At 57.3% G+C, this 12,710-nt stretch overlaps 1 protein-coding gene across 1 annotated transcript; it reads left to right on the top strand.

Annotated features, from left to right (window-relative positions):
• The first annotated feature begins 5,861 nt into the window (after positions 1–5,861).
• JUND (JunD proto-oncogene, AP-1 transcription factor subunit) lies at positions 5,862–7,773 on the top strand. The gene has a single exon (XM_019416360.2). It carries the CDS (start codon positions 6,020–6,022, stop codon positions 7,061–7,063), a length of 1,044 nt encoding a protein of 347 aa, XP_019271905.1. The 5' UTR covers positions 5,862–6,019; the 3' UTR covers positions 7,064–7,773.
• Positions 7,774–12,710: the final 4,937 nt, after the last annotated feature.

Here is a 12,710-nt window from a genome sequence, read left to right as displayed (position 1 = left end):
CGGTGAACGAGGCCACCTGTATTCCAATCTGCCCTCCAACATGTGGAGCCATGGTTTGCTCCGAGCCTCAGTTTATCCATCGGAAAAATGTGGACAGGTGGCCCTCCTTGCAAGTGCTGGTGGGAAGGTATCACGGAAAAACGTGGGGAGTGGGTATCCCATCTTGGCAGCATGGGTGCATCCGGTCATTCGTTAATTCATTCATCCATTCATTACTTCACCAAACCATCCGTTACATCATCCACTCACTCACTCATTTACTTATTCGCACTCATTCATTGATTCACACACTGCTTCCCTCCCCAGTCCCTGGGCAGCCTGGGAAGGGGCCCATAAACTCAGCACAGAAGGACGTCAGGGGCCACAGGACTGTGGGTGGGGACAGCCCCAAAGTCTTTAGGCGGAAGCTTCCGCTTAACTGAACCAACCTGAAGTCTCCCCAGAGAGGCCCCAGTGGGGTCCCACCCCCAAAGGGCTGCTACCTGCCATCACCTCCACTTGTACCTGGAAACGGGTCAGTAACTCGCAGGCACTGGAAGGCTGCTGGTGGATGCAGGCAACCCCCACACGTAGTAGGTGCTCACTGCCAAGGCTTAGCACATCACTGACCATCTACTGTGTGCTGGGCCGCTAGGGGACAAAACTACCCTTGTGGCCCCTCCTGTACTCTTCTTGGCTTGGCTTGGGGATTCTCTGCCTTTAGTGCTTTCTGGATATTTGGACATTCCCACTCTGGGCCTGGCCCAGAGTGTCCTTGAGGAGGGAATGCCTGGGTTTTGCTCTCATTTCATCGTTTTTCACTTTCCTTCTATTTATGGAAGAGAAACTGGTTTCCATTCTTGGTGGTGACATGAAGTTTCCCTTTTGAAATATATTTACCCAAGTAAAAACAGAAAAAGGGGTCGACCTGAAGGAGAAAGAGTGACATCAGCCTAAAGCATACTTCTTCATTATGGTGGTTCTGTCCTGTCTTCTATTCGAGGATCAGCTTAGGAGGTGACGAGGGATGATGGAAAACCCTCCCCCAGCACACAGAGCCCGGACACACAGTAGGTGCTCAAGAGTGGGTGGTGGAAGGGGTGACTGATGGTGCTTGAGGCTGGCCAAAAGAAAACCAAAATCAAAACAAATCAGCTTCTGAAGTTGCTTTAGTGAAGTCCGACTCACCACCCTCTGACCCCCAAACCTTCTGGTTTCTTAAAGTCTGCCTGTGAAAGGGCCTAACCTGGGCCTGGGTATACAGCAGAGTTCCCTGGATGAGCGCACGAATCTGGTAGGGAAGGTGTTGTGAGGCGTGGTTTTCTCCTTGAGCCGGCGCCCTTCGGGGCTCACCCAGGACAATCAACGAACCCTGGACTTAGACTGAGCCGCTCTTCCCGGCCTGCCTACGAGAGGCTGGGGCCACTGCAGCCTCGGTGGAGTCAACTGGGCCACGGGTCGTAAAGCAGGCTCTATCAGTCTGGTTCCACCAGTGCTGAAAAGGCGCTGAGGACGCGTCGGTTTCCTCGTCTGTAAAATGGTCTTGTGAGACTGGAAAGCGCCAGTGCCGGCCCAGAGGACAGGGTGTGGATCCCCTCCCTGCGGCTGGCCAAGCACCTGCACAGGACGGGGGAGGTGACTGTGGTTCCTGCCCCTGGCGAGGGCGGAAGCCAGGCTGGAAGGGAGGGGAGGGGCCGCCGCCTCGGCCGGTAACCTGATCCTCAGGAATGCGCCGGGGCGACGCGCCCCCGGCCCAAGGCCGGCGCCCCTCCCCCGGCCCCCTAGCGGGGTTCCGTCACCCGGGGACTGTGATCGCAAGCCCCGCCCCCACCAGCCGGTGGGTCCTAAGTGTCGGAGGACGTTCCCCATGAACTCTACCCAGCCCCGCGGTGTCCCGAGCGCCGCGGGACATTCCCCGCGTACCTCCCCATGGAGAGGTCCCCTCCGCCTCACCCCTTTCTGCTTCCTGATTAACTCCTTTCTCTTTCTTTGGGGCTTTCCGTTTCATCAAGTAGATTTTAGTTCTCTGGGTCTTCAAATAAAGACTAAACATTAAACCGAGTTGCAGGTCGCTTTAAACAAGAAGGGTAAACTCTTCGCTCTCGAGAAAGGCGCCAGAGCGGCAGAGATTAGAGCCGTGGCTGGGAGACGGGTGGGGGTTAGTTTCAGCTTCCGTTCCAAACGGGGATGGGTGGGTGGGGGTAGGGGTTGGGGATTCTTTCGACCGGGTGGGTCCCGCACCCTCCCTGGACGCTGATCTGGGAAGTGAGATAACGTCCTGAGACGCCTGGAGGGGCTGGGAGAGGAAGGGCGAAAATGCAGAGTCCAGGCTGAGCCCTGTTACCGACTTCTCCCTCAGTCCCATCTTCTACAGCCACTTCCACTACTCTTGGGACAAATACCACCGGGTTCTGTAGAAGTCCTGCACCCTTGCTTTCCTTCTCTCCCTCTGGCTTCCCCTGGCTCACCCAATCCAGCGCCACCTGCCTCTCTCCATCAATGTGGCCCGCTGGTTTCTGCCCTAGGGCGTTTGCTTTTGCTGTTCCCACAGTCTGGGATGTTGGGCCTTCAAATTAGCTCAAGATTTGCTCCAGCTTCTTCGTTCACCATCACCTCCCAGATCACCCAACTCTAAAACATACCCCCGTCCATGGAGGGGGCACCCTTCAGCCTCCTTGAAGCAGTGTTTGACAGGTTCCTCTTTCAGACCAGGTGCGGGGTGAGGGTGTTTGTGTCATTCGTGTGTGTGTCCCCATCGCTTGGCTCACAGTAGGTGCTCAGCCAGCATCTGTCGAATGAATGAGAGAATAGGAATTACCCCTAGTTCACTGCATATGGCTGGTTGATGGATTCAGGCCTCCTATTGAACTGCCTGATGAGTGGGGATAGGATTGGTCCCAACGGAAGAGCAGTATTAGGGTGTCCCAGAGGGCTTTCTGGCTAGGAGAAAGGAGAAGGTAGGAAAAGGTGTTGGGTCAGAGGGAACAGCAGGTGCACAGCAGAGGAGACTGAAGGAGCCAGTTTTTCAACTCCTTGAAAAGTGGGGCTGGCAGAGTCTGCCCAGGGCAGCTCCCCATACTTAGAGGCCAAGACAGGTCCTGCCTGCCCAGCTTACAGGACTCTCCCCTGCCCCATCTGGGCAGACAGAGCCCAATACAGATGGTGGACGGGCTCAGCCAGACGGTGGGGGGTGGGGGGTGGCTTAGGGGACTCCTTGAGGGTGTGGATAGGGAAGACTTCTTGGAGGAGGAGACAGTGGGTTTTGAAGCAAGAGTAGCAATTTGCCTGTTGGATAGAAGGGCACTTCTGGCTGAAGGAACTCCAGACCAAACAACCATACACAGTTAAGGCTAGCCTTATAATAATAACATAAAACAATTATAGAAAGCACTTATGAGCTCTATTCCTTTAAATCCAATAAAAACCACAATATTTTTTGAGGCACCTGGTTGGCTCAGTCAGTAGAGCATGTGGACTCTTGATCTCAGGGTCGTGAGTTCTAGCCCCATGATGGGGGTAGAGTTTACTGAATTAAAAAAAAAAAAAAAAAGAAAAGAAAAGAAAAAAGAAAAGAAACAAAAATCACAATACTCCACGAGGGAGGTGAGATTATTCACTCCATTTTCATGAGGAGGAAACTGAGACTCAGAGAGGTGAATTGCCTCGGGTTCCCTGTGCCTCCATTTCCCAAGGCCTGTTTGCTGGTCAGTTTTTCAGCTCCGGTAGGTTCTGCCCATATTTCACCAGACCATTCACCCACTTATTAAGGTCAAGGCCCAAGGTCAGGGTGGAGGCTATCTAGGCCACCCACTCATGTCCTGCCTTGGAGAGAAGCATGGCCCCATCTCCTCCAATCTAGCCCCATTGCACAGGCCCAGAGCAGGGTCCCAGGGCAAGGCTAGCAACAGGCTGGGGACAGGATCCCCTCTCATCAGGGGTCCCTTTGCCCAGGCTGGGACCTGAGAGGACAGGTCTGGAGGGCACAGAGACCTACGTGCCTAGAAACACACAAATGGACACATACGTATACACAAGTATACATATATGTGTATACATACAGGCACACAGATCTATGTGCATGAACCCACACTGGCACACAGACACCTGCCCTTGTGTGTGAACACACCTGAGTACACTGACCCATACATGAACACAACACAGGCACAAACAGACATTTGTGTGGATATAGACACACTCACACCCCTGGGCCATTGCCCACCAGGGCAGGCCTCCTGCTCCTGGTGACAGTTTCCTTCATGGCCTTCTTGCTCCAGAGCCCAATCAGGGGCAGGGCCGGATGAGGTAGGGAGGTAGAAGACGAGGGTTGGGGACTGGGAATGTTCATGCCCACAGGTGAGTCAGACAAACTGAGGCCAGAGACTGCCACAGCAACTAGGCCAGGCAGCATTCTCCTTCAACACTGAGCCAGGTGCTGTATTGGATGTTGGTGACCAGCAGGTTCGGGATAGATAAAGGTCCTTGCCCTCCGGAAATTTATGGTCCATCCAGTCATTCTGAATGCTTCCAAGGATATAATGGAAATACAGTGAGTGGGAGTGGCCTCTCTGAGGACATTAGGATTTGCAGTGGGGAAGGGAGCAGGGGCAAAGGGCATAGTACATGCAAAGGCCCTGAGGCAGTGAAGAGGAGCTGAGAGGCCAAGGCTCAGAGAAGGTGAAAGTGTAAGGTCAGAGGGAGTCCGTGGAAGAAGGGTCCTTGGAGCCTTCACAGTCTACCTGAGGGGTTGTGTGCAGGAGCTGTCAGCCAGACCTAGATGTCCCAACAATCCCTAGGGAGTGTTGGAGAGGTTGCCCTCTCCCCACACCCTCATATCCCATCCCCAGCCAGTCTTTCAGGAGGCCCGTTGAGCACTGACAATAACAAAATAGTAATAACAGGTAACAATGACCAGATGGGCTCCCTGCCTTAACATTCCGGAAGGGAGAGCCGCTGAGGAAACGGGGCGAGGGAGGAGGGGCTATAGTCCATCACCCTCACCTCGGGACCCACAGCAGGCCCTGGCAGATGCAGGGTAAAATTGTAGGCGGCTGCCCAGGAGCAGGAGGCCCAGGAGGCCCGGGTTCTACCAGGTGAATAAGAGGTCAGGCCTGGTCACAATTTAGTAAGCCCCAGTTTCTCAGTCTGTAAAGTCAGGAAGTTGGACTCCGTACTTTTAGACTCCTCAGTGAAAAGTATCAGGATCAAAGCGCTTTCAGCAGCTTCCAACAGTTCTCCTCTCCCTTCCCTCGTCTTTCTGGGGCAAACACATCACTGGAGATTTGGGGTGGGGGTGAAACTGGCAGATCTGGCCAACATGCCCAGGAAGCCACCGGGAACAGTTCCCTAAGGCCCTCTGCCCCCAGCCCGTACAGAGCCAGAAGAGTGGAGCGGTAAGGCAGGCACTTGTAGGCGTAGTGGAGCGGAGGGCGCCAGGGAGTTATTTATCATCCGGGCCCCATCCCCCACCGGTCCCCGGAGGCCGGCACCGCCCCCGCTCCCGCCCCCGCCCCCTCCCCCTCCCCGCCGGGGCCCCACGCGCGGATGCGGGGCGGGGCCTTGGGGCGGGCAGGCGGCTGGTGGCCGGGCTCATCACGCCACCCGGGACGTGCCTTGGCGGGAGGCAGCGCTGGGGGCATTGGTTGTACACTGTGCTCCCGGGGCGGGGTAACCGGGTCCGGGCTCGGGGTCCGCCCCCATGACGTCAACCCACAAGGCAGCGCGCTGTTGTGCGGTTTACCGCGCGTCACCGGGGCAACGGCAGCTAGGGGGGCGTCAATGACTTGGCCCCACCCCACCATGCAAATGAGCGACGTCACCCACGCCCAATGGCGAGCGGGGGCAGTGAGCTCATCGCGCTGGGCCGAGGCTATAAGAGGGCGCGCGAAGTGCGCGGCGTAGGAGCCGCCGCCAGCGGAGGGCCGGGCGCAGCGGCCTCGGCCGGGGCGGGCGTAGGGCCGAGCGGACGGGGGGGCGCAGGCCCCCCGGGCGGCCGCGGCCACTCCCCCCCCCCCCCGGGCCGGCGCGGCGGGGGAGGCGGAGGATGGAAACACCCTTCTACGGCGATGAGGCGCTGAGCGGCCTGGGCGGCGGCGTCAGTAGCAGTGGTGGCGGTGGTAGCTTCGCGTCCCCGGGTCGCCTGTTCCCCGGGGCGCCCCCGACGGCGGCGACTGGCAGCATGATGAAGAAAGACGCGCTGACGCTGAGCCTGAGCGAGCAGGTGGCGGCGGCGCTCAAGCCTGCCGCCGCGCCGCCCCCGGCCCCCCTGCGCACCGACGGCGCCCCAGGCGCGGCGCCCCCCGACGGCCTGCTTGCCTCGCCCGACCTGGGGCTGCTCAAGCTCGCCTCGCCGGAGCTCGAGCGCCTAATCATCCAGTCCAACGGGCTGGTCACCACCACACCGACGAGCACTCAGTTCCTCTACCCCAAGGTGGCGGCCAGCGAGGAGCAGGAGTTTGCTGAGGGCTTCGTCAAGGCCCTGGAGGACTTGCACAAGCAGAACCAGCTGGGCGCGGGCGCGGCCTCCGCTGCCGCGGCCGCGGGAGGACCCTCGGGCACGGCTGCGGGCGCCGCGCCTCCTGGCGAACTGGCCCCGGCGGCAGCCACGCCCGAGGCGCCCGTCTACGCGAACCTGAGCAGCTATGCGGGCGGCACCGGAGGTTCAGGGGGTGCTGCGACAGTCGCCTTCGCCGCCGAGCCTGTGCCCTTCCCTCCGCCGCCGCCCCCAGGCGCGCTGGGGCCGCCCCGCCTGACGGCGCTCAAGGATGAGCCGCAGACGGTGCCCGACGTGCCAAGCTTCGGCGAGAGCCCGCCGTTGTCGCCCATCGACATGGACACGCAGGAGCGCATTAAGGCGGAGCGCAAGCGGCTGCGCAACCGCATCGCTGCCTCTAAGTGCCGCAAGCGCAAGCTGGAGCGCATCTCGCGCCTCGAGGAGAAAGTCAAGACGCTCAAGAGCCAGAACACGGAGCTGGCGTCCACGGCGAGCCTGCTGCGCGAGCAGGTGGCGCAGCTCAAGCAGAAGGTCCTCAGCCACGTCAACAGCGGCTGCCAGCTGCTGCCCCAGCACCAGGTGTCCGCGTACTGAGCCCGCGCGCGGGGCGCATGCGCGGCCCCCCTCCCCGGGAGGCGGGCTTGCGGGGGGGGGGGGGGCGTGGGCGCCCCGGACTCGGAGAGGGCGCGGCCCCGGGGACACCCCCCCACCCCGAGGGTGCCAGGATTCCGAGAGGGCGCGGTCCCTGAGGACCCCCCGAGGGTGCCCAGGACTCGGAGAGGGCGCCTCAGACTCGACAAGCTGGACCCCCTACTCCCGGGGGGCAAGCGCATGACCCCCCCCGCCCTCGCGCTGCCTCTGTTCCCCGAGCGCGGCCACCCAGTGTTGCACAAACCCGCGCGCCCCGGCCGCCCCGTTGTACACACCGCTGCCGAAGGGGGCTCCGAGGGGGCGCAGCCTCAAGCCCTGCCTTTCCTTTTACTTTTTTTTTTTTTTTTTTTTTGCCTTTGGAAGAGAGAAGAACAGAGTGTTCGATTCTGCCCTATTTATGTTTCTACTCGGGAACAAACGTTGGTTGTGTGTGTGTGTTTTTTCTTGTGTTGGTTTTTTAAAGAAATGGGAAGAAGAAAAAAAAAAAAACTCCCTTCCCTTTCCTCGCTCTTGCTCCCCCCCCCTTCCGTCTTTCCGACACCCCTCCTCCCGCCCTTTTTGTTCTGTTGTTTTGTTTTGCTACGAGTCCACATTCCGGTTTGTAATCCTTGGTTCGCCCGGTTTTCTGTTTTCAGTAAAGTCTCGTTACGCCAGCTCGGCTCTCTGCCTCCTTCTTCCCCCGCCGGGGCCTGTCGGGCTGGGCTGGGCCTGGCCCGCACGCTCCCCTTCCCCCTCCTTGCCTCCTTCCCCTCCTCCCTCCGCCCCTACTTCGGAGGAGAGCCGGCGTCCGGGAGGGGCCTTGCACATCTGGCGCGCAGCGAGCGCCATCTAGGCGCGCCTAGGCTCGGGGCCGACTCATGTCCAGGTTAGGTGGGGGACATTGGGACCTCCAACAAGCTTTTGGAACTAATGGGCCCACGGTTGTCTCCTTTGGGGAAGAGACACCAAGATGGAAAGAGGACGGCCCAGTACTGGCAGGCAGGAAAAGGCCGAAACTTGAACCTCTGGGCCTCTGTTAACCGTGTCTGTAAAATGGGCAGAACAGTTGTAACATTGTCCCACAAAGTTGGAGGATGAACACTTTGTTCACAGAGTGGTGCTTGGCTACAGGTGGTGCTCAGTGTAACCTCTTACCGTTGTCCCGTGGATGGGGATGCTATCTCAGGACCAGAAGAAGAGTGGCCCAGGTGGGGTCTGACGGGCAGTCTGCCTCCAGGACTGGAGTTAGAGCTACATTCTGTGCCATCGTCCTTTAAGGGCATTGACTTGGAGTCAGGATTTTCCAAGTACTCCCTGAAGACCTCTCCCTTCCCAACATCCTACTCTCCCATTTTGAGGAAACTACTGTTAAGAGAGATTGAGTAACTTGAGGTCATACAGCCTGAAATTTTCGGGAGACTGCAAGGGACATGCGGACCTCACCTCCAGAGCCTCGACTGCCAGGCCGCCTTCTTCCCCTGCCTGCTCTGGCCCTTGCTGTTGTGTGGGCAAAAGACCCTGGGTTCGGGGCTTCTGCTTCACTTGGGGCCTGGAGGGACCTAGGCACAGGGCAAGTCAAGCTGGTGGTCATGTGTTGAGCGCCAGCTGTATACCCAGCCCTGCTAAGGAAGGCAGATGAATTGTCCCTGTTTTATAAATGGGGAAACAGGTGCAAAGAAGGAACGGCACATGCCCACAGTCCCTCTGCCATTGAAAGGGTGGGACTCTTCCTTCTGATCACCCCGGCCGCCCACTTTTCAAGGCTTCGGGAGCTGCTTTGGGGGTTGGTTTTTAACCATGTGACCTCCTCTTGAGCACCACCTACCTTCAGGCAGACGTTTCAGGAGGGGGCCCAGGAGCGAGAAAGAGGCTGAAGCTGAGTTGGGGGTGTCTTTGATACAGAGGGGGCCAAGAGCCACGTTTTAGGGGCAGAGCTTCACTCTTCAGGAGACGGAGTCCTCACTTGCCAATTTGCCACTGCGTGACCTCAACCAAGTCCTCTCCCCTTCTCCCCTCTACCTTCTGTGCTGTGAAATGGGTACGTTCATGCCCAGGTAACATCTCCCATATCGCTTTGGGGGAAGAATAATAATGATACTCAAGTGTTCCCCGTGCAGCCCCCAATCTACAGAGAAGGGGAGGCCCAGGAGGTTGGGAGATGTGCCCGACACCCCCTGAACTGTTTTATTCCTAATCCTTCTGACGTCAAATGTGTTGGGGGGTTTTCCCCACACCAACCAATTCGGTTTTCTAGACACCAGGTGCCCTGCAATTCGGTTCTGACACTACCTGGAGTTAGCACAGACTCCACAGGTGAAGGGCCTAGTCCCACAAGACCATCCCCGTTTAAGATGCCAGTTACGGGGCACCTGGGTGGCTTAGTCACTCCGGCTCGGGTCTGGATCTCACGGTTTGTGGGTTCAAGCCCCGCATCGGGCTCTGTGCTGACAGCTCAGAGCCTGGAGCCTGCTTCGGATCCTGTGTCTCCCTCCCTCCTCGCCCCTCCCCTGCTCATGCCCTGTCTCTCAAAAATGAATAACCATAAAAAAAAAAAAAAAAAAAAAAAAAGATGCCAGGTGCAAGCCCCAAGTTGTCACCTGGGACATCTGAACAACCAGCTAGAAACCAAGGGTTTCCATGACCCCCACCCCAGTTTTTATAACTTGCCAGAACAGCTCAAAGAGCCTAGGAAAGTGCTTTATTTACTATTGCTGTACTATTTTAAAGGATACAACTCGGGAAGAGCCAGGTGGAGATATACAGGGCAAGATACAAGGGGAAGGGGGGTGGAGTTTCCATGCACAAGGGGAAGGGGGTGGAGTTTCCACGCCCTCTGTGTGTTCCGCCCTCCCGGTACCTCCCCGTGGTCACCAACTAAAAAGCTCTCTGAACCCCAGTGGTCTTTTTCTGTAGGCATGATGGTTAGATCATTGACCTTTGGTGATTAGTTCAATCTCCAGCCCCTCCTCCCTCCCAGGAGGTCTGGCAGGTGGGGCTGAAAGTTCCAACCCTCTAATGCCTTGGCCTTTCTGGGGACCAGCCCCCATCCTGAAGCTGTTAGTCCCCAGCCATCACTCATCTTTTAGTTTACAAAAGACACTTATCGCCCTCAGAGATTCCGAGAGTTTCAGGAGAAGAGTGCCAGGGACCAGGGACGAAGGCCAAGTATATCTTACTGTATCCCGCCCCTGCTAGATGGCAGAGCAGGGGCTAGAACCCTAGACTCTTGCCTGGCTCCCAGGAGCCTTGGGTCTAAGTGGAGGCCCTATGTTTTCACCAGCATGTGACACGGGGGCTTTGTTGGAAACCACAGATCTGACCCCATACTTGAAACCTTTCTGGAAAAAAAAGTCCTTGAGTGCATCTGGCCCTGGAGAGGTCAGTGTCTCTCCAGGCACCCTCCCCACCCACCCAAACTACTTCTTTTCTGGCCTCAGGGCCTTTGCACAGCTAGGAGCCTGATAACACTTCTTCCCTCAGCTACCCAGCTGGCCTTGGAAGCTGTTCCCCAGCAACCCCCAGGGAAGCGAGGCAGAGGCTGCTGGGCCGGGCTGTGTGGCTTTGGCAGGACCCTGCTGAGCCGAGGCCAAGGTGTGTGTCAGCCCCAGCCCCGGCCAGCAGTGTGATTCACACCGGGCATCAGCCCAGCCCCAGGAGGTGAATGGGGACGGTGGCCTCACTTTCCCCTTCAGGACTGTGGCTCAGAGTCAATACCCAGTTTTGCCAGGCCCGTATGGGGACCCCAAGGGACCTTGGGCCTAGCTTCACTCTAAGGAGCCTCTATCCTCAGAGCCAGACACAGACAATCCCTGGCCTTTTACAACAGCAGTGTCTTCTTTGCTCTGGACCCCTCTTATGGCTCCCCAGAACCTTCTTGATAAAACCCAAACTCCGTACTCCTCTCTGACTCCTCCCTATTCAGTTGTCCTCCACCTCCGGCCCTCTTCTCCCTGGCCTCCAACCACATCAGCCGCCACGTTCCCTAACCATGCCTAACTTCTTCCGCCTCAGGGCCTTTGCCCAAGCTGTGTTCTCCACCTGGGATGCCCTTCCCCCACCTCTCCTGTGACTAACCCCTTCTCCTCTGGGACTCAGCCCATCCACCCCCTCTTTGATTCCTTCCTAGCAGTTTCACACCCCCAAGTTATTTGAGTTGTTTGTGTCCCCAGACCCAGATGAGGTCCCACTACAAACTTAGGTGCTCAACAAATGCCCAAGGTATGTGAGACTGAGTCTGCCTTGAGACACGTGTAGGGGAAGAATTCGGGCCCCCCTCTGTGCTCAGGGCCCTAATTTTCTGTTCAGGACGGGCAGGAAATATGTAGCAACCACCATAACCCTCAGCCCTGATCTAGGTACTGCCCCCACACTGGGTCTGCCTTCTAGAACCCCCTTTCCCCAGGAGGAGCTGGTGGGGATTGGCTGGAACTTGGCTGTGAGTCACAAAGCCATTGTGCCACCAGGGCCCCAAGGCTGGCCATTCGGGCCGGTCGGTTCAGCTTCAGGGGCAGGTGAGTGGGGCTGGTGGAGGGTTTGGGGGGCGGGGTACACGGAGACTGGGCTGTTCTCCCCTGGCCTCCAGCAACCTCAGAGTCCCCTTGGACTCTCCAGGCCACTCCAAGAAGTGGGTCAGCTTTTCAGTCCCTTAGACCAGGGGCGCTTGGCGCCCCCAAAAACCTGACGGTGGGTTTGTCTGCCTGGGGTCCCAGCCTGGAGAGCCTATCATGTTTCTTGGGAGGCCGGGAAAGTGGTCTTAGCTTGCATGACAGGGAAACTGAGGCTCAGAGGGGTTTACTCAAAATTTCCAAGCCAGCTCAGCTTACATGTCTGGGGGCCCCTTTCCTTTTTCCTGTCCCCTCTCACTCCATTGTCTGTTCACTCATTTTGATTGAGCTCAGTGAAAGGGCTGAACCATGTGGCCGATGAAACCCCAGACTCCGGGATAGGCCGTTTCAGATCCTGAAGCTCTCTCCAAGTTCTGAAGCTTGGGCTGCATCCATCCATCTATCCATCCATCCATCCATCCATCCGTCCATCCATCCATCCATGCATCTATCCATAAACATCTATTGAGCACCTATTGTATGTACTATTCTAGACACTGGGGGTTCAACAGCAAAGAAAATAGGCAGACATCCCTACCCATGGGCAGCTCATAGTTTATTGGCGGGGAGGCAAATCAGAAATAACAAAGAAATAAGAAATATGGTATATTGGCTTCTCTGGGCCTCAGGTTTCTCCTCTGTGAAATGGGGACAATGACTGTGCCCACCTCCAGGAGAACCAGCCTCGGGCCCATTTGCCGTTATGAGTGAGTTCACACTGATGCTTGTCCTGAATGGACCCAGCCTGTCCTGGGGCTGGGGTGAACACGGGGCTGGGGCAGGACATTCAAGCCATTACACAGGTGACGCTACAACATTCATTGTGAAAGGAGGCAGCGCGTGGGTCTTTGAAAACAAATCTATTTCGATCATCTCTGTCTTAAAGTGTTTGGTCTATTATATCAATTACTGATATGGTTGAATTTAAGTCTTCTGTTGATGGGCATTTGGATGGTTTCTGGTTTGGGCTGAGTGTAATGAACACGTTGACCCCTTGAGTGTAAATG

The sequence above is a fragment of the Panthera pardus genome, unplaced genomic scaffold, assembly GCF_024362965.1.
Source record: "Panthera pardus isolate Hobbes unplaced genomic scaffold, ASM2436296v1 HiC_scaffold_8, whole genome shotgun sequence".
Classification (NCBI taxonomy): Eukaryota; Metazoa; Chordata; class Mammalia; order Carnivora; family Felidae; genus Panthera; species Panthera pardus.
The sequence above is the reverse complement of the archived record's forward strand: the minus strand, read 5'-3'. Positions and strand labels throughout refer to the sequence as shown.